Source organism: Mustela nivalis, assembly GCF_964662115.1.
Source record: "Mustela nivalis genome assembly, chromosome: 1".
NCBI classification, from domain to species: Eukaryota; Metazoa; Chordata; class Mammalia; order Carnivora; family Mustelidae; genus Mustela; species Mustela nivalis.
The window spans coordinates 24,704,539-24,727,083 of NC_139020.1; the positions used below are offsets into that span (position 1 = coordinate 24,704,539).

The following is a 22,545-nucleotide window of genomic DNA, read 5'->3' on the forward strand; positions in this document are numbered from 1 at the left end:
TCTATGTAAAAAAATCAGTTATGTTTCCTTACACTAATAATGAACACACACAAAAAAATAAATTAAGGAAACAGTCCCTTCTCATACACACACACACACTCACATAGCAACAGCACCACGTTCACCCCACACATAACAACACATACACAATTAACACACACCAAAAATCCACCATACCCACATCAAACATACACCACACAATCATACCAAACATACAGAAAAAAAAAAAATAGAAAGAAATCTTTCTAACACTGTTCTTCAATGACATTAAAGGCATACGCAGCTAAAGCAAAAATAGACAAGAGGCATTACATCACATTAAAAAACCTTCTATAGAGCAAAGTAAACAATCAGTAGAGTGAAAAGGCAACCTATGAAATGGAATATAATATTTGCAAGTCATATATCTGATGAAGGGTTAATATTCAAAATACATAAGTAACTTTTATAACTGCATAGCAAAAGAACAAATAATTCAATTAAAAAGTGGGCAAAAATCTCAAATAGGTATTTCTCCAAACAAGACATACAGATGGTGAACAGGCATTTGAAAAGTTGCTCAGCATCAACAATCATCAAGGATATGCACATTAAAATCACAATGACTATTATTAAAAAACCAGAAAATGATAAATGTTGGTGAGGATGTGGAGAAAATGGAACCCTGTGCGCCACTGATGGAATGTAAAATGGTATGGTATGGAAAACAGTATGGTGATTCCTCAAACATTTTTAAAAGGAACTGCTACATAATCCAGCAATCTCATTTCTGGATATTTATCCAAGAGTTGAAGTCAGAATCTCTAAGAGATATTTACACTCCTATGCTCAGCTGCATCGCAACATTATTCACAAAAACCGAGAAGAGATGGAAACAACCTAAATGTCCATTCAATGACTGGATACAGAAAATATGGTACATACATACAGTGGAATATTATTCAGCCATTAAAAGAAGGAAATCCTATCATGTGCAACAACATGGGTGAAATTTGAGGACATCATGCCAAGTGAAATAAGCTTTTCACAGAAGAATAAATATTGCATGATTCCATTTACATGAAGCATCCTAAAGTATTCAAACTCATAGAGACAGAAAGTAGAATGGTGGTTTCCAGGGACAAGGAGAGGGTGAAATGGGGAGTTACTGTTCAGTAGGAATAGTGTTTCAGTCATTTAAGTTGAAAAAGTTCTAGAGACCTGCTGTACAACATTGTGCTTATAGTTAACAGTTCTGTATCATATATTTAAAAATTTATTGAGTATCATTTTCATGTTATGTCTTTTTTTAATCAAAACTAGAAAATACATTCAAATTTTAGAATGCATAAAGAGTTGTAACAGCCTGTTGAGTGTACTAATCTATTTTTTGCTTTAATTTAGTGTAAATCAAGGACTCTCCATTAAACTGAGCTTCGATTATTTTAATACATATTATACAGATGTATTAAATATTTATGAAGGTGTGGGTACAAGCAAGATTTTAAGAGGTAAGTTAAAACAAATATATAACCCATTATCAAAATGAAAATATATGGTAAACTCCTTGAAGTAATGTGTTTTCTCTTTGATTTTTAAACTGAATGTGGACTTAAACTTCAAGTTACTGAAAGAAAAAACAAAACTGATTCTCATAAAAGTTAATAATTTAGTGCCCTATGTCATCAATCTTCTTAGTAATAAAAAGATTATGGGTTTCCATTATTATCCTCTTCTACTTTCAGTTTTTAAAATCATGTGGAATTTTCCAAAGAAATGTAATTATGTCTCTGGTTACTATGCTTTCTTTAATTGTTACTCCCTATTAAGCAAAATTCAGACAAACCCTGAAAATCATTGCTCCTATTTTCTTTAGCATTGCAACTCACAGAATGTCTTCCTAATTTCAGCATGCACTCTACTTCCCAGTCTCTTGCTGTACTATTTTGAATAAAGTGGGTAAAACAATGACTAGCCCAGGATGTAAAATCAGTAAATGGTAGTTGTAGGTGGTATTGCTCTTATATAACCATTTGTCATTATGTACGTGGACACCCTTAGAAGCTGAAAAGAAGGCAGGAAATGAATGAATATATATATATAGATATACAGATACAGATATATATAGATATATATAGATATATATATATCTATATATATCTCCACTCCCCTTTATTCTGTTTGGTCTCAAAATGCATGGACCTACCCACTCATGATAGCCAACAGCAGTAGGGGTGAAATTCCAAGAGGAAATAAGATAAGGATGAAGAAGAGGATATAAGAATGGAGCCCAGCAAATCAGTAGTTTTCCTCACCCTTCGGAGGGAGTGTCAAGTATAGAGCTGATATGAGGTTACAGGTAGCACCTGTTTTTCAAGTTTATAAAATAGCAGCATTTATTTTAGCCATTTTGGCTTTCAAATTGTACTTGTGGCAATGAAAAGTGAATCTTATCTAATAAGTGTTTTTGATTAATCAGTTTGAGAAATATTTAAGCATATGATATGTATTTTGAATTGGGTGCTATTAATGTAACAGTCACCATACTGTGTGTTATGTATGGATATTCTTATTTAATATTTTCAATAAACCTGTGAAGTATGCATTACAGGAGAGGAAAATGGGCCCTAAGGGGTTAAATGACCACAAGACCCTGGAGCTAGTGAGTGTTTGGAGGCGAAATCAGACTTAAGACTCTCTAACTTCAAACACAATGCAATTACTCATTGTGTTTTAAAACCCCCTAGTACAAATATAATAGTGAATATACATAAAACAGATGAACTCCAATAAGTCACATTTGACTAAAATAGATGGGCCAGCCATTTAGTAACCTGCTTATTTCTGTGGTTGATAAATCTAGTTCCTTAAAATTATAATCAACATAAGTATTTACATTAATAAACAAATAAACCAAGTTTTATAAATTTCTCCAAGGGCTAATGTGATATTAATAATTAGTTTTAGCATACACTAATGACTTGTAATGTGCAAAATAGTATTCTAAACATTTTAAGTTAACTCAATAAATGCTCGCAAAACCGTATTATGTAGGTGCTAATATAATTTTGTTTACTTCTATAGATGATGAAAACAAAATTCATAGAGGCTAACTGCCCAAAGTGATAGGTGTAAGTTTCCCTCATGTTCCTTTACCCCTTGAATACCATGGTTTGCCTAAATACTATTTTCACTTATTTTCATGTGCTTAGATTATCAGTGATTCATGAATAAATCTTAAAATCACCAGGCATAGTGATTGAATAATGTATAAATAACTATCATAAAAAATCATCAAAGAAACTAAATATTCAAATAGACAAAAATCTATGAAAGTGTATTTAAATTATAACAAATAGGTAGTTGTTTAAATTTTAAGGTCTTTTTGAAATATAAATCCATTTTAAAGTTTTGAAAATTAAAGATTATAATTTTCACTTGAAAAAATATGAGAAATGAATTTGGCTACTAAAATTACATTTTAAAGTTAAAAATAATACTTTTTTTAAGAAGGCAATACCATCTTACCTTCTGCATCTAGCACAGTGCCTGATATATTTAAAACTCAGTATTTGTTGATTTAAATTTAAAATAACAGAATTATGTGTCATTGTATTATAGCATGTAATACATGAAGATCAATATCATTCCTTAACTCTAAAGTTATTTTATTTTATAATAACGCCAGTATAATTCTTGACTCACACTCCCATCTTTTTCTAAATATTTTAGCAAGCTCCTTTAAGAGATACATAAAATGTTTACTTTTAATAAATTCCAATTCAGAATATATACCTCAAATACTGTTATTATTTTATCACATTGAAAATATGTAGATCTTTTAATTAAATTAGAAAAAACAAGATTATCTAGAGAAATTCTAAAAAAGTTTAAGTATCCAGTACCATAATATTATTATGTACTTGATTAGGGGTAAGTGAACACAAACAAGTTCAAAGGCATTTTTGGTCATTTTTATGTACAGTGATGTAAAAGTTCTCTAACTGACAGAAAGTGTCAGAGACGGTGATCATTACATAAAGAAAAATGATATAATTTGCAAGAGGATCTTCTCCAAATAATGATGGGAATTGAGGTAAATCAGAATAGAATAACTGGAGAGTTGTTCAATAGATCAATTGATAAAACAATAAATTGATAAATGGTTGGACAGAAGAATGGATCTATTGTTAGTTGGATAAACAGATAGATATGTAAATATAATAGTCATCCTTTATTTTATTATTTATTTATTTATTTATTTATTTATTTATTTATTTTGGTAGCTTCTCTCTGGGAAACCAATCCTGGCACAATTAGGATCTTTTCCAACCAAGTTACTGCCACTTTTCTTATAGAATCTGATGAAAATGATTATATTGGATTTAATGCAACATACACCGCATTTAACAGCACAGAACTTAATAGTAAGTATTGTTCATTCTTCAGCCTTTGAATCTTCAGATCCCTCAATATTGTAATGGAATTTTAAAAGTAGCAGACAGGACCTGAAATTTTATAACAAGGTCATAATTTGTTCATTATGCAAGTTCTTTAATGAGTATCTCTTATATGTAGCTGTCTCTACTTGATAGTTGGAGAAATTGGGAAATTAGAAGATAGTTCATGTTCTTCAAAAGAATCAAATAAACAATTTGACAAAAATTACAAAGTTCCATATATATGTATATGCATAAAATTAATTCTGAGAATATTCCACATCAACTTGATTTTGAGCCAAGTATTAAATTTAGTAAAAAGAGGAGAGAAAAATATGAGACAAAGTTTATGTGGGTAAACCAAAAAGAGGTAAGATGTAAAACTTAAAGAATAGTAAGAACAAGAAGCTTGTCTCTGCTAAAGCCCTACTGGGGTATAGGAAGCATATCAATTTAAGATAGTTGTCGACAAAAAGATGTTTTGTTTTTTTTTAAACTAAATAGAATGAAACAGAATTTGATGAATAAAAAAAAGATTGTGTGCCTGACAATTATAAGTGTGTAGGGAGGGAGGGAAAAATAAAACAAGATGAAATAGGAGAGGGAAAAAAAAAGTAAGAGACTCTTAACCATAGGAAACAAACAGGGATGCTGGAAGGGAGTCGGGGGGAGAATGGGATGATGGGCATTATGGAAGGCACTTGATCAATGGGCACTGAGTGTTATATGAAACTGATGAATCACTAAATTCTACCTCTGAAACTAATAATACTATATGTTAATTAATTGAATTTAAATTAAATCTAATTTAATTTTAAAATAAGTGTGTAAGACTGTATAAGACTAGATTATTTTCAATGCAGTTGATTAAATTAGTTACACTGTGGACTAAATTTGAAGTGTCTTCTTTTTTTTTAATTCACAGATTATGAGAAAATTAACTGTAATTTTGAAGATGGCTTTTGTTTCTGGGTCCAGGATCTAAATGATGATAATGAGTGGGAAAGGATTCAGGGAAACACCTTTCCTCCTTTTACTGGACCAAATTTTGACCACACTTTTGGCAATGAATCAGGTATAATTCATATTTAATTCAAAAATCAAAAGGAAAGTGGTATGTATTTGTAGTTTAATGTGAATAGTATTAAATTCGAAATGCTTTTTTCAGATTTTCTTTTTAAAAAAATCATGGGTAATGAATACTTTTAAATGAAAATGGTAATCAAATAAGCTATAAAAGTGAGTATTTTAAAAATATATTCTTTTATCTTATATATTCATGAAACATTAAAAAGTACATGGAGCTGATTACAGACAAGATGGATTATCGCCCTAGATTTGCCACTTACTATTGGCCAATTGGACTTGGAGGAAGCAATTAGCTTTTCTGAACTTTGGTCTACTTTGCCTTAACTTCATTTTCCAAATTATTTATTGTTGCTGTAGAGAAATACAATGTGGTTTGTTTTTGTTTTTGTTTTTTTTTTGGTATATTGGTCTTGCTCCCTACAACCTTGCTGAACTTGTTTATTAACTGGAATAGTTTTTAAAGTTTTTCTTAGAATTCTCAATATACAAGATCATACTAACTTGGAATAAAGATCTAGGGATAGATTTATTTCTTCTGAGGAGCTGTCTTTGTTTAAGCTGCTGTGGCAGGGTACCACAGCCTGCTTCATCTAAACAATAATCTAGTTCTCATAGTTCTGGAGAGGGGGTGTCTGTGGTTGGGGTGCCAGCATGGTCACGTTCTGATGAGAGCTCTTCTGCTTCATGGACACAGGCTTTCTCACTGTATTCTCATGCAACAGAGGGAGAACAGAGAGCCAGAGTCAGAGAGAGACAGAGAGACAGCACTCTCTCCTGTATCTTCTCATAAAGTCCCTAATCACATCACATCACGAGGGTTTCACTCTTGACCTAATTGTCTCCCAAAGGCCTTACCTCCAAACACGATCATCTGGAATTAGAGTTTCAACATATAAATTGTGGAGACACAGCCATCCGTCCATACCAAAAGGATGATGAGTGAGTTGATTCTAAAGCATGGTCCTGAGGGAAGGGCTGTAAGTTGTAAACAGCTTTTTGTGTGAATATTAGATTTAGATTTCAGGGAGAAAAATAACATTGGAAACAATAATAGTTGATGGAAAAGACCAGAAATCACAGGGAATTATCAGGAGATAAGGAAGTCATAGTGGCAAGACCACCCATGAAAATCCTCAAAGCATGTACTTACGATACCAAATTAATCACTTAACTGTATTTGAGTTTCCAAATACAAAAATAATATGGATCTTAAAAATAAGGAAAATTACAAAAGTACAGAATAGAAATTTCTGCATTTAGATAATATTCTTAAGCAAAATCCATCCTACAATATGACTTGTCAATAGGTTACTGGTGAAAATATGGTTCAATTAAAAAAAAAAAAAAGCATTACAATCTTCTTATAACCAGACATGGCTATAGACATTGAGCACACAGACCTCATATCACCACTTCCATAAAGTCTGTCTAGAACTTCCAAGTTGAAATCTTCCTTTCCATTAAACAATTATAAACACTTCTTTTATTTCTCCTGCCATGCGGTATTATATTTTCTTCGTTATTTGTTTATTTTCAGAAACAGGAAGCTTATCTTTTTCATCTTTGAATTCCTAGTACATTCTCATTATCTGAATCTAACAAATTGTTTTTTAATTTACATGAATGAATATCTGCAATTTTGACTCAACAAATAATTGCTGATTGAGTAGATTATTGGCTTAGTGAAATTTCTTGTAATTTCACAAAATTGCTCAGATTAAAAATACTCTAGGGACGCCTAGGGTGGCTCAGTTGGTTAAGTAACTGCCTTTGGCTCAGGTCATGATCCCAGCGTCCTGGGATCGAGTCCCACATCGGGCTCCTTGCTCAGCAGGGAGCCTGTTTCTCCCTCTGCCTCTGCCTGCCATTCTGTCTGCCTGTGCTTGCTCTCTCCCCCTCTCTCTCTGATAAATAAATAAAATCTTAAAAAAAAAAAAAAACACTCTGAGCACCTGTGCATTATAATTTATTTTCAATGGCCATTTCTATCACAGAGATCAATACACTTATTTTTATGAACTGAAAAGTAGCTGATTGAATGTCAGTTTTGAATAACATCTGGTAAGAGGACATAAAATAATTCACTTTTTCAGGCAAAAATGTATCTGACTAATCCTGTTCCTTTAGACAATGCTCTCCCTGGGATAACAAAATTTGGTTCATCATACTACTTCAACTTGATCAAAATATTGCTTAATAAAAAGTGACTACTTTTGACCCATTTTTAATCTATTTCTGTAGTCATCAACAAAAGCCTCAGTTGATTAATTCTTCTATTCCTTTATTCAAGAAGTGTTTGTTTTTTTGTTTGTTTGTTTGTTTGTTTTTGAGTCCTAGTCCCTACTCAAGTTACTCAAAATATTATCTTTGAGCAAAAATAAAACACATTTTCTGCGATCATGGGACACATATTTGGGGGGGGGGGTTAAAACTACAAACTAAGCAATGTGTATGACAAATTGTGGGTATGCTAAATGTGAATCAGTGTTCTGAGAAAAACATATAGAGCTTTGTAAGGGCAGTGGTGAGGGCAAGTATGCTGAGGTGCTATTGCAGATTATAACAGGGTGATCAGGTGAGTCCCATTGAAAGATGACAGTCAAATCAAAACTTTACAGAACTGAAGGAATCAGCCATATAGATTTTTCTACACAGAGGGAACAAGCAGTATAAAGGCTTTAAAAGGACTGTGCTTGACCTACTTAAAGAAAAGCCAGGAGGTCAACATGGATGACCTCGAATAAATAAAGTCAGTAGAGTGCAAGTAATAATGGATCTTCTTCGGCTTTGGCTTTTTCCTCAGTGAAATGAAGAGCTATTGGAGTTTCTTGAGCATAGAAGTGATAGGATTCACGCTGGCTGGTAGAAGAGTTTATAGAAAGGCAAGGGTGTTGTCGGCGAGACCGGTGGAGAGTTACCACCCGACCGACCGAGAGAAGAGGCCATAGGACTTTCAGATCAGTGGGACCAGATGCAGTGAGAAGAGGTCAGTTTCTGGAAATAATCTGAAAGGAGGCAATAGGATTCTGCTAAATTATTTAGCAGTGTGGAGCTATGAACCAAAATGTGTTCTGTGTAGATGACCAATCCCATTAGTCCAAACATGTTTAGTATTTAAAATGATGACATGAATACTATCATTTGTAGTTAATCTTCTTTGAGCAAATTACTTTCCAGAGCCTGAATCTCTATGGATAAATTAGTAATCTGTACAGCTAACGACTAACTCCAAAGCGATAATCACCCCAGCTCTCTAAAGAAGCCTGGCCTGAAAGAGTCAAATAATTTGACCACATCTTTGTCTTTACTGTAAAAAAAAAAAAAGTCTCTGCCACAGTTGGACAAGAGTAGTTAGAAGAAAGTACAGAAAGCGTTTATATCTATTGACTATGACAGATACCTTTTATGTAGTTGAAATCTTTGATGTTCAAATGATCATTTTTCTACTTTTATGTCATCATAATAAGAGATAAAATAATTCCACTGATATTTGAAGAATGTAAGTACATTACAGGAGAAAAAATGGCTTCAGCTTGCCAACATATTAAATAACTGAAGAAATAGGATGAAAATGACCAAAGTGAAACAGGTTGAATGTCAGGTGGAGGTTTTAAATAGTTGGGTCGGAAATGGAGTCTCAGGAGAAAGTCGTGTAGCTGGAGTTATTTAAAATGAGACAAGTCAGAGCAGTTCAGAGTCCACCAGAGGCCGTGGTGTAATGAGAACGGATGATAGGATTTAATAGGTTCTCTCCAACTCTCATACCAGTGATTTCATAATCTACCAGACGTTCCGCCCCCACACCCCCAGGGGCATTTTTCTTCCAACCTGCTTTTTTTTATGTGTCAGAACATCCTACCTCTGAAATGGAAGAGAATTAAATCTCTCCCACTGTTCCTCTTATCCGTGCAGGGCTTTTTTGTTCTTTGCCTTCACTTTAAGTGACAGAAACGTCTAAATGAAACAGATAAACTTTGAATTAACATTGCTTTAGGGAGGAACATCTAAGCCCCTTAACTTTTGGCTCCTTCTAAAGAACTCTCTCCTGGTAGAGCAGAGAGCTCTGGCCTCCTAAATCTCTCCACTGTCAAGGCTCCGAGTTTCTCTGTACCTCTTAGAAGCAAGGGAGTCAGTGGAGATGGTGGCAATGATACAGGGCAGCATCTTGGGGTGCTCAGAACTGGCTCGTTTGTTCAGAACATTCAGAGAAAATGAGGTCAGTAACATGTGAAAACTTCAGAAATGAAGGGGTCACAAGAGGGTAGACAACCCAAAGAAAGTGTTTCTTTGTTGGCCTTTCTGAATGAAATCATAATTGTTTCTAACGCGTAGGGGTTAGCATAGTGTAGTAGTAAAGATCATTAAAATAGAGACTCTGAAGTCAGCTAGGTTTAAGTCAGCGCTGCAAGTTATCTGTTCTCTCTCTCTGCCTTAGTTCCGTCATCTGGGAAATGGGTTGATGATAGTCAGACCTGAGTTTACAGGCACATTTTGATCATTAAATTGGTTACTATGCTTACCAAAAAAAGAAAAAAAAAAAAAGAAAAAAAAGGAAAAGAAAGAAAGAAAGATAAAGAAAATGGCTGACTCTGAGGTTAATTCCAAGTGTTCTCAAAGACATTTCAAGAAATTTGTAGGACTTTAAATGAAACTATCGTTTGACCATAGCAATTCCTGTGTGGTTAGAAAAAATATCTATTTAATCATTCATTTTGTGTATTCCTTTATGAATTTAAAATCAAAAAGCAAGTCAAATTGGTATAATAATAAATTAAGCAACATTCAGCTAATCCATACTGAGATTTCAAAAATGAACTGTCGCTCTTTTCACAAAGTCTAGCAGTTTTAAAAGTCACATGTGAACATGAATATAATAGAACATATAAGTATGTTAGTGACTATAGGACAAATAGAACAAACTAAGTAACATCAGAGAAGTACACATGTAACTGAGAATTTACAAGGAGTGATCCCATATAATTGCACCAAGAGGAGCTTTCTAAAGGAGATGGCAGTTTGATTTAATGACCTCAAAAAATTAGTAGGATTCTGACATGTGCAATTGTAAGGAGAAATAGAGTAACATAAATACACAGAAAAAAAAAAAAAGGCCCAAACATCATAACATTTCTGGGCATTGAGCAAATTAAAATAATCTAACATTGCACAAGTGCTGTGTGTAAATAGATGAATTATAAGAACTATGGCTAGAAAATAACACTGAAGTTATACATAGTACAGAAGCCCCAAACATTAGAGTAAATATATGTTTGTTTAGTAGGAAATAAGGAGATGGTAAAAGATATTGAATAAGGGACCAATTAGATTGCATAGAAGGAGGCATTATTGAGCAAGAATGTTGGAGATGAAAAATTCTCAGAGAGAGTTGGAGAACTATGAATAAGATACACTTGGAAGTAAATAGTGCCAACGATGTTATAACTTAAATCATAATCCCAAGTGTTAGGATGTCCCTACTTGTACACCTGGTAAGATATTCCAACAGCTATGTTGTGTGAACTCCTGGTTTCCATACTCTGAGTGGAACCAACTGCATGTAGAGCTAATTGAGAGCTTATCAAATGGAGAAGCAATTGAAATTGTGCCATATTAAATTATTGAAGGCAAAAAGAATGAATAATCTTCAGAAGTTTTAGAAAAGGCAAAATAGTAACCTCTAAATATTTGTAGAACTAACATAAATTCATTTATCCTTAATGGGCCCAGGAGCAAAATAAGAAAAAGTAAGCACACAATAACTTACTTTTTAAAAAGAAAAGAGATTCTAATTGTGTTGAAATGTAATGCACTGCCTTGAACACAATGATTCCTTCTCTATCTGAGAGATATTAAACAGAGGTCAAGTGACCCCCAGAGGCAAATGTTGGAGATGAAATTTAAGGACAATTAGGTAGACTAAGTAAGTTTTTATGTAAGCAATACTCTATTTTTAAAATTCATGATTTTATGAAGAATTTCCTTCATCTTCTAATTTATTAAGAATTTAACAGGTATCACAGAAATTACTAATACATTATTTATTATTTTTGTTTTATTATATTACTTAATATTATATTATTTTATTTTGTATTCCAAAATATGCAATTCTATATGATATTTAATAGATTGTGCTCTTAAAAATTTATTTATGGAAAATTCTTAAGGTACGGTAGTCCACATAAGTACATGTTATATAATGTTATTACTGCTTAATGAGTAAACAATAGGTTAACAATATTTCTAAATGTAACTAATTGATTGAACATGGACAAACATAAATAGAAGTACAGTAGTTTTTATGTTTTATAATTGCTGCTAACTAGAAATATTTCTTAACAGGGTAGCCAGTTCATTATTTATTCAGGGAATTTAATGGCATTTTAATTATTCCCTCCCCAACTATATTCTAATCAACTAAAATTAAGGTCAACTCAAAAAAGATTTGGATTTATTTATTTATTTACTTATTTAAGATGTTATTTATTTATTTGTCAGAGAGAGAGAGAGAGAGAGAGTGAGCACAGGCAGATAGAGTGGCCGAGGGAGAAGCAGGTTCCCTGCAGAGCAAGGAGCCTGATGTGGGACTCAATTCCAGGACACTGGGATCATGACCTGAGCCGAAGGCGACCGGTTAACCAACTGAGCCACCCAGATGTCCCTGGATTTCAGCATTTAAAGTGTATATTCTGGCTCATGCCCTCTGTATCTACGCTACAGTTTTTGTTAGGTTGAGCGCTAACTATAGAGCTAAAATAAGTACTCATGAAATGCCATAGCATTATATAAAGTAATGTGTTAATATAAAATGTTAAATATGCATTCATTTCCATTTTACATTTTATAACTGAAATCCAGTGGATGTATATTTGTTAATATATTTGACCATGATTTCACCTTGCTAAAATATTCATTCTGAGGGATTTTTTTTTTTGGCCTTACCAATCTAAATATAAACTGATATATCCGTTGGCAGTTTTACTAGTATTTTCTTCACATCTTATCCTTACGCTACATGTCGTAAATGACTAACTTTGAATTTTATACAGCATTGTCTATAAAAATTTCTGTTGGGAAACACAAGAGAGGAGATGCTTGATTTCAAATAAACATTAAATTTTAGCATTTCATAAAAAGCTACACTTATTAGAAATCAAATTTAGAAATTATAAATCAGATTTACCCAATATTGCCTTTTCCTCATAGCATATTTTGTTACATGTTTCCTGCTTTCTGTCATAATATATGAGCAGCAAGTTAAGGATAAAAAATCTAAATTTCTCTAAGAAAATGTTCAAAATTTTCTCACTCTAGCAACTCTTCCCACACTTCAGATGACTCTAATCATTGGTTGGGATAATGAATTCCAGACCAAAGGCACTTTATGCAGTGGCTTGAGCTATTATAGAAAGCTTTTATGTAGATTAGCATGCCTCCTACTCTTCTGTGATCTGATTAGTTATCATTCAAAGGAATATGGGAGATGAAACCATTATAAAATCAGGGAACTTCTTATATAGAGAAATGCAGTATAGTCAGTGGAATAAAAAACTGATGGTCTTTGAAACTCTTAACATCACCTTCAAATCTGTGCTTAAATATTTACATACATCATGAGTTAGTCTACCGGCATATCTAAATACTCTCATGTGATTATTATCTCTAAAGAAGTGAATTGATAAAAACATCTGGTAAATGGGAATTAAAGTGGTATCTGGTGACAGTAATATGATAAAATAATCATATGGACTAATAAAAAGTCAGAATTTGATATACCCTTAAAGATGCTCCAGTTCAATCCTTTTGTTTTATAAATTGGGAGGTCCAGAGTTGTGAAGTGATTTTCCTAAATAATAATGTATTATGGCATCTACCTTCCTTCCCACTCCTTATATTTTCACCTTAAAGTTGTTTCTTTCTCCTTATAACATGATATGTCTCACATAAAGAAATTGCCACCAGTTAAATGAAGTAAAAACTTCTTTTGTTGTTTTTACAGGATTTTACATTTCCACCCCCACTGGACCAGGAGGGAGACGAGAGAGAGTAGGACTCTTAAGTCTCCCTTTAGACCCCACTTTAGAACCAGTCTGCCTCAGTTTCTGGTAGGTCCTAGACACGTGTTACATACTCTTATTTAGTGTGTACCATTGCCTTTGTCACATTGCCAGGTTTGTGATTTCACTAAGACATCCCAAGTTTTAATGGATTTGCATTATTTTTTCGATTGATAAAATAGCAAAATTCTTGGAAGACCCCCTTCCCCACACACAGACTTTACCAATAACTCCTTCATTCAAGGAAAAAGGGAATATTCCAGAGAAAGTAAAGGATTTAGAAGAACCTAAGCTGCACTTATTCTAATGTGTAGAAATCTAATCATATGTGCTTGTTTCCAAATTAGGTATTATATGTATGGTGAAAATGTCTATAAATTAAGCATTAATATCAGCAGTGGCCAAAACATGGAGAAGATAGTTTTCCAAAAGGAAGGAAATTATGGAGAAAATTGGAATTATGGACAAGTAACATTAAATGAGACAGTGGAATTTAAGGTTGGCAAAATACCTTGTGATTTATAATCATGTGTTTGTGTTCTAAAAATGGCTATACAATTATAGTTTAAGATAATATGATGAAAAAAAATTATTTTCTGAATACAGCCAAGTAATTTTCTCTAACTTCTTAGTCTCTTTTTTTTTTAATTTTTTATTTTTTATAAACATATATTATTATCCCCAGGGGTACAGGTCTGTGAATCACCAGGTTTACACACTTCACAGCACTCACCAAAGCACATACCCTCCCCAATGTCCATAATCCCACCCCCTTCTCCCAAACCCCCTCCCCCCAGCAACCCTCAGTTTGTTTTGTGAGATTAAGAGTCACTTATGGTTTGTCTCCCTCCCAATCCCATCTTGTTTCATTTATTCTTCTCCTACCCACTTAAGCCTCCATGTTGCATCACCACTTCCTCATATCAGGGAGATCATATGATAGTTGTCTTTCTCTGCTTGACTTATTTCGCTAAGCATGACACGCTCTAGTTCCATCCATGTTGTCGCAAATGGCAAGATTTCATTTCTTTTGATGGCTGCATAGTATTCCATTGTGTATATATACCACCTCTTCTTGATCCATTCATCTGTTGATGGACATCTAGGTTCTTTCCATAGTTTGGCTATTGTGGACATTGCTGCTATAAACATTCGGGTGCACGTGCCCCTTTGGATCACTACATTTGTATCTTTAGGGTAAATGCCCAATAGTGCAATTGCTGGGTCATAGGGCAGTTCTATTTTCAACATTTTGAGGAACCTCCATGCTGTTTTCCAGAGTGGCTGCACCAGCTTGCATTCCCACCAACAGTGTAGGAGGGTTCCCCTTTCTCCGCATCCTCGCCAGCATCTGTCATTTCCTTACGTGTTGATTTTAGCCATTCTGACTGGTGTGAGGTGATATCTCATTGTGGTTTTGACTTGTATTTCCCTGATGCCGAGTGATATGGAGCACTTTTTCATGTGTCTGTTGGCCATCTGGATGTCTTCTTTGCAGAAATGTCTGTTCATGTCCTCTGCCCATTTCTTGATTGGATTATTTGTTCTTTGGGTGTTGAGTTTGCTAAGTTCTTTATAGATTCTGGACACTAGTCCTTTATCTGATATGTCTTTTGCAAATATCTTCTCCCATTCTGTCAGTTGTCTTTTGATTTTGTTAACTGTTTCCTTTGCTGTGCAAAAGCTTTTGATCTTGATGAAGTCCCAATAGTTCATTTTTGCCCTTGCTTCCCTTGCCTTTTGCGTTGTTCCTAGGAAGATGTTGCTGCGGCAGAGGTCGAAGAGGTTGCTGCCTGTGTTCTCCTCAAGGATTTTGATGAATTCCTTTCGCACATTGAGGTCCTTGATCCATTTTGAGTCTATTTTTGTGTGTGGTGTAAGGAAATGGTCCAATTTCATTTTTCTGCATGTGGCTGCATACCTCAATATCATCAAAGCCATCTATGAAAAACCCACCGCAAATATCATTCTCAATGGAGAAAAACTGAAAGCTTTTCCGCTAAGGTCAGGAACACGGCAGGGATGTCCATTATCACCACTGCTATTCAACATAGTACTAGAGGTCCTAGCCTCAGCAATCAGACAACAAAAGGAAATTAAAGGCATCCAAATCGGCAAAGAAGAAGTCAAATTATCACTCTTCGCAGATGATATGATACTATATGTGGAAAACCCAAAAGACTCCGCTCCAAAACTGCTAGAACTTATACAGGAATTCAGTAAAGTGTCAGGATATAAAATCAATGCACAGAAATCAGTTGCATTTCTCTTAGTCTCTTTTTTAAGAAAATCTCTGAGTTTGGAGGACCTGGGTGGCTCAGTTGGTTAGCACCCAACTTTTGATTTCAGCTCAAGTCATGATCTCAGAGCCAAGAGATCAAGCCCCATGTTGGGTATTATACTGGGTGTGGATTCTGCTTAAGATTCTCCCTTTCTGGGCTCCTGGGTGGCTCAGTGGGTTAAGCTGCTGCCTTCGGCTCAGGTCATGATCTCAGGGTCCTGGGATCGAGTCCGGCATTGGGCTCTCTGCTCAGCAGGGAGCCTGCATCCTCCTCTCTCTCTCTCTGCCTGCCTCTCCAACTACTTGTGATTTCTCTCTGTCAAATAAATAAATAAAATCTTAAAAAAAAAAAAAAGATTCTCCCTTTCTGTGCTGCTTTGGCAGCACATATACTTTAAAAAAAAAAAAAATGATTCTCCACCTCCTCTTACCCCTTCTCATTCCCCATACTCACGTGAGCATGTTGCACTCTCTCTAAAAGGGAAAAAAACAAAACAAACAAAACAAAACTCTGCGTGCCCTTATTTTCATTTATCCACTAACTTATTTTAAAACAATTTATTTAGGGGCATCTGGGTGGCTCAGTCATTGAGTAGTTTGCTGTCAGCTGGGGGTGTGATCCTGGGGTCCTGGGATAGAGCCCCACATCAGGTTCTCTGCTTAGTGGGGAGCCTGCTTCTTCCATTCCCTGTGCACCTCCACCCCTCTAGTGTTCTCTCTTGCTATCTCCCATTCTCAAATAAATAAATAAAATCCTTAAAAAAAAAACAAAACACTTATTGAGGAACAATTTACTACATGAAACTACTACTTATAATGACCCATAAGATCCATAGAAACACTGGTGTATATTACAACTTTCTTCAGCAACTTTCTAGTAGATGCCAACCATGTCTTCCTATGTCCCCTGCTCACCTAGGACTTCCAGCTTTTCACAGATATCACCTAGATCAGCCCTGCACTTTTCTAGGGAACCATTTTTTTCTACTAGAACAGCCATGCCCATCCGTATCCATTTACCCTGCCCACATTAGACTTAATCTATATATTTCCTTTAGAAATAAATTCCATGAGCTATATCCTTGGGATGTCTCTGGTCATTTATTTCACATTAAGGTGAATTAATTTTTCAGATAACAGCTTAATGTGTTCTCTTCCTAAGGGTCTTTGCAATTAAAAATAGGATAATACAGGCAAATAGTTTGACCAAATTAACATTGTTTTAATCAGGTCATTTCAGGCAAGAGAGTATAACTTTCAGAAGGTGTATATTTGGACAGACATAGTCATAGCGAAGGCTTTGGTTTTTCCTCATGACTTTGCAGAAGGAGGCAGTAATCAAACACCTTCATCTGTATTCCTTCCATCTTTCTTTCCTTCCCTTTTTCTTTCTTTTCTTTCTTCCAAGTCTAATTTTTTTTTTCCTGTGAAGTTTTCTTCTCCAGCTTTGTTTTCTGATAATTCAGGGAAGAATAAAGGAAACAGAACATCAGGGGAACAATGGAATGGCAGAGCATAGAAATAAGTATAATAGTCTCCCTTGTCCATGGGGTATATGTTCCAAGACTTCCACAGATATCATAGATAATACTGAACCCTATATATGCTGTGGGTTTTTTTCTATACATATATACCTATGGCAACATTTAATTTATCAATTAAACTCAGTAAAAGATCAACAACAATAATAAGAAAATAGGGCAATTAGAGTAATATACTGTAGCAAAAGTTATGAGAATCTTGTATCTCTCCCAAAATTGTCTTATTGTATTGTATTCATTTTTCTTACGATGATGTGAAATGACAAAATTCCTACATGATGAGATGAAGGAAGTGAGGTGAATGATATAGGCACTGTGACATGGCATTAGGCTACTACTGACCTTCTGATAATATCTGAACAAGGATCTTCTGATTCATAACCCAGCTGATCATGAGGCTCTGAAATCACAGAAAGTGAAACCTCAGATAATGGGGGGCTACTATATTGCAGTGGCCAATCTGGCTCAACCCACTGAGTATTGTTTTTTTTAATAATATAATTAGATCCACTTTTTCAAGGTTAGCTTATCAGGCAGAATGAGAGCATTGCGTTCTACAAATACTTGCACCTTGGCTTTGTCACTGTCATGAAATCTTAAGTCTCTTTAGTCTCTTTGAAATTCAGTTTGCACATGAAAGGGAGAAAATAATCCTTATTTGGAATTGTGTCTAGCGTGAAGAAGGTGAAAAGAATGAACAAATGAGCAAATGGATGACTCTACAATAGTATTGAAAAAATCAAATGAGATAATGTATACAATGTGCCTAGGAAAGCAATTAATGTATTGTGGGTATTCTGTTTATGTGTTTCCTACACAAAAGAGGATCCAGGAAAGTTCAGCTAAAATACCCACTGTCTTTAAGAACCTAATAGTTTTCATCTGACTGCTGAAACTTTCTTCCAAGTCTGGGTCTGTGTCCTCTGGACATTACCCTCACAAAGTATCCCACACCAGTTTCCTGGGTGAACTATGATCAGTACTAGTTGGCCCCGAATGGTCATATGACACTCGTATTTTCTCTTGTCCCTTTCTTTTCTCAATTAAATTATCTAGTTGGTGTGTCTTCTCTTTAGGGTTCATATGCTATAAGAAGGCAGACAGCTACCCAAATTTCTAAAATAGTTGCGGGGAGGAATCTGTGAGAAGATTGCTGTCCCTTGCCAGAAAAATGTGGATCCATGTCAGAGTACAGTAGAGTATGACAAATCATGAGAAAGACAGAGACATAGAGAAGCTGTGGCAATATTACCTAAATCTGAAGAAAAACACTAGTGAAAATTTAGATTAGTATGAACCCACAAGAAGGGAAGTGGGCTCACGGAAGGATTATAAAAAGCAGAATCTATCAATATTTCACTATGTAGAAACTTGCCCTCTTATATTTGGAGTTGGTAATACTGATTCTCCAGCAAATATTGGGCCACAAGAAGAATCAAGTCAAAAAAGATTAGAGTAGTATGATTTCATATCCCTCTCTGAATTGCAGGTTGCTTTTAATGCTTTTAAAAACCAGATCCTGAGTGATATAGCATTGGATGACATTAAACTAACGTATGGGATTTGCAATGTGAGTCTTTATCCAGAACCAACTTTGGTCCCAACTCCTCCACCAGAACTTCCTAGTAAGTAACTATAACATGTATTTTACCAATGAAAGCATTATATGTTCAAGTAGATATTCTTTTGGCATTTCAAATTATCTCAGCCTAATGTTATTTTTTCACTAAAAGTTGATAACTCCAAAATATAAACAAAATGGAAGTTAACAAAATATTGCTTTATATATACACTCACAAGGAAATCACTCAGTACGTTGGTATGCATCATATTAATAATAATCTTAGTATATTTTTATTTTTTAAAATAAAGAAGGTGCTGACTTCCATTTTGTTTTCACTAGAATACAAACTAGTTCTGTATTGGCCATGTGGCATGGTGGATCATTTTTGGGGAAGAAGCCTTAAGAGTCTCATGGTCATCTTAAAGAGTGATGTTAAGATCAAAGAGAAGTTTGGTTGAGCTTGAAATGTACCCAGCCTATTTCCAGAATAATTTAACAATAATTTAATAATAATAATAATGAAGTCCATTGGGCCTGGACTTTAACTAGACTGACCAAGATCACACAATTTTTTTTTTTTTAATCTTGAAATGGTGTTTTTGTAAGGCCCTGCAATGGGCTCCCCTCATGGAAACACTAATGTGTTATAATTGGGCAGTGGCCAGGATTTCCCATTCCTATGGAGTCTTTTAACACAAAAGAACAAAATGGAGTCTGTTTCTATACTCTTAATTGAAATTGGGAACTGACATTTCAGAGGAAAAAGAGGAAAAATGGGTTATATATTACCCATCTTATAACATCAAAGGAGACAATACCTTCATATCACTTTTCAACTATGGGATTTGACAGAGGAAAAAAAAAAGCATATAATGATAATTGTATCAAACATGTATTTTGCCTCTACTGGTATGTCTTCACTGCATTGTAGTATTGATATAAAAAAAAAATCCTTTTTATCTTTGGATTATGGCAGTTGGAAACTGATCTAATCCTACAGTTTTGCTTATGTCAAACCTCATGGATGTTTTTGTTTTGCCATGGATCTCAGCCCACAAACACAGCATTTTTTCCATTTTCATTTCCTTCCAAGTGCACTTGAAACTCTTCCCATAATAACATCAGCAAATCAACATGGAGAACATATCTAAATTTGACTTTACTTCTAAAACTATATATTTTTCTCCTCTCAATCTTTAAGTTAAAAAGAAAGAAGGCAGACTTTCAGATGAGGGTTTTTAACAATTCAAAAGCTCTAAAGATAAATGACTGATATTTGAGAATGGATAACGAGTAAGCTGTCATTAAGATGAGCATAGTAATTACATTGCCCTACTTGTTCCATGCCACCATATTGAATGTAGATTTCACTAAAAGGATAGTTTACACTTAACCATCTTCTGTATTAACATGTTTAGGTGCTTGTATGGGCTATACATAAATTCTTCAATATTTCAAACACTTATTCAAATTTTATAAATAGCTACTAGGTACAAAGTACTGCACAAAAATATAATATGTAGTAATAACCAATGCATGGAAAAATATAATCCACATAAAGAAATAATTAAGGCAATATATAATCATGTGCCCCTAAAAGTAGTAAATGAGAAAAGTAAGTGATAGATTTTAAAGAAAGTGTGAACTGGAGAAAGTTTTAAGAATCATTAAGAGATAGTAGGACACTTATAAAATTGAAACAAAGGCAGAAAAGTAGCTTACCTTTTTACATATAAATATAGGTCACAAAATTGTGGCAAGAAGTGAGTTTCATGGGGTGCTTGGGTGGGTCAGTGGGTTAAACCTCTGCCTTCAGCTTGGGTCATGATCTCAGGATCCTGGGATCAGCCCCACATCGGGCTCTCTGCTCAGCAGGGAGCCTGCTTCCCCCTCTCTCTGCCTGCCTCTCTGCCTACTTATGATCTCTGTCTGTCCAATAAATAAATAAAATCTTAAAAAAAAAAAAAGTGGGTTTCATGACACCAAACTCTGGGTCTCATTCACCTTTGCTTCACCAGTGTCTGACTGCATTTTAACATCACAGAAATAGATGATCAAAAAATATTAGTAGAGATGAACTAAGTTTCTCTTTCTTTTTGTGTTGGCTGTGTTTCTTTTGGTGACACAAATATTTTTGTCAAGCAAAATTTTATTACCAGAACTTTTTTCAAAGTTTTGAAAATGAAGGAAGGGAAGGGATGAAGCAAAACCCAACATGAATGCAATAATTTGAGCCATCTGGCACGGTTTAAAATTAATTTCTGCATTTCATTTTGTGTGAGTGCCCCATACCATAGCTGTCTATTATAGAAAACATTCTCGTGCAAAAAACCATTAGGAAATATTCTAATTACTAAAGTCATTAAATGGTTTGATAATTCCCATGGATACCAAATACTAGAAACATCTTGCTGTTTTGACATTTCAAACATTTAAAACAATTTTCATAATTTTTTTCTGCCAGTGTGTTCTCCTATTCATCAGTAAGTGGCCAAGAAGCAAGATTTTCTAATAGAAGTAATAGCTACATAGGCTTGACATTTTTAAAATAACAATTTCATCATTATCTGAAATAGAAGATGTGAGAGAACTTCTGTACCTAATATTATACTACAAAAAAAACTTTAATATAATTTCTCATATTAAAATTTTAACTATATAACCCATACAGTCCTCATATCTATTCTGGTCAGAAAGGGGGAAAAAATAACACTTCAAGGTCAAGGAAGCATGATATCTCTGCATATTTTAACAATAGGGAAATTATAATACTAGAATAACCTACCTGATTTTAAAATATAAACTTTAGAATTTGCCCAAAGTATATTTGTTCCAATTTCCAAATGGCTCACTTCAGGGCAATATTTAGCACAGCAGAAAATGTTAATTACCATCAAATGCATTCTGAACAATTTCATTCTAATGCCATTTGCAATTGGTTCAGTGAAATTCTTATTTGAGCAGAGCTTTTCTGGTTCCAGATCACTGATTTGTTTAAGCAGAAATAAAAGGAAACCATGGTTGACTGGCTAATAGCCTTTCTTTGGTTCTTACAGAGCATTTGAATAAGAAAATAATCCCAGACCAGTAGCTGACTAGCAAAATTCCTCCCTTGTTCCTAGGGATCCATGTTGAGCCTCGTTTGGGGAAATGTTAATTTCAGTTTTCATAACTACAGGGATTTTTTCCATTCTGTGATTTTGATCTCTTGCTGCTGCATTAGCTCTACAGTTGTTGTCCTATGGCATCAACACAAATAATTTAAATGTGGGGATTGTATTGAGAACACTTTTAAAAAGTAAACATTCCATTACACAAATATTATGTCAATTTGCAACACAACTTGGGTGACTGATGACAAGATACCTACTAGATAAAACAGGTATATATAAAAAGGAATCCACATTTCAGGCTCTAACTTATTTCTGTGGCTGTTAAAGCTACTTAAGAAAAAAAATTACAAGATATAGTTCTAGATATTTTAAGCCACTCTTTATTTCCACACTTTTGCTCTATTTGGCCATTATCTAGGCCATTTTCCATTTCCAGAGACAAAAATTAACATTAATTTGGAAAGTTTCACAGGTAGGACATTATA

General features: G+C 34.3%; 1 protein-coding gene across 1 annotated transcript in view; it reads left to right on the forward strand.

Annotated features, from left to right (window-relative positions):
• Positions 1-22,545, forward strand: part of TMPRSS15 (transmembrane serine protease 15) — a gene marked incomplete at both ends in the record, with an annotated part of 122,046 nt that overhangs the window by 33,549 nt on the left and 65,952 nt on the right. The window contains 6 exons of the mRNA XM_082746920.1: positions 1,384-1,490; positions 4,266-4,406; positions 5,344-5,493; positions 13,504-13,609; positions 13,909-14,059; positions 18,873-19,008. Of these exons, the coding sequence (XP_082603046.1) occupies positions 1,384-1,490; positions 4,266-4,406; positions 5,344-5,493; positions 13,504-13,609; positions 13,909-14,059; positions 18,873-19,008 (791 nt within the window). The remainder of the gene's footprint in view (positions 1-1,383; positions 1,491-4,265; positions 4,407-5,343; positions 5,494-13,503; positions 13,610-13,908; positions 14,060-18,872; positions 19,009-22,545) is intronic.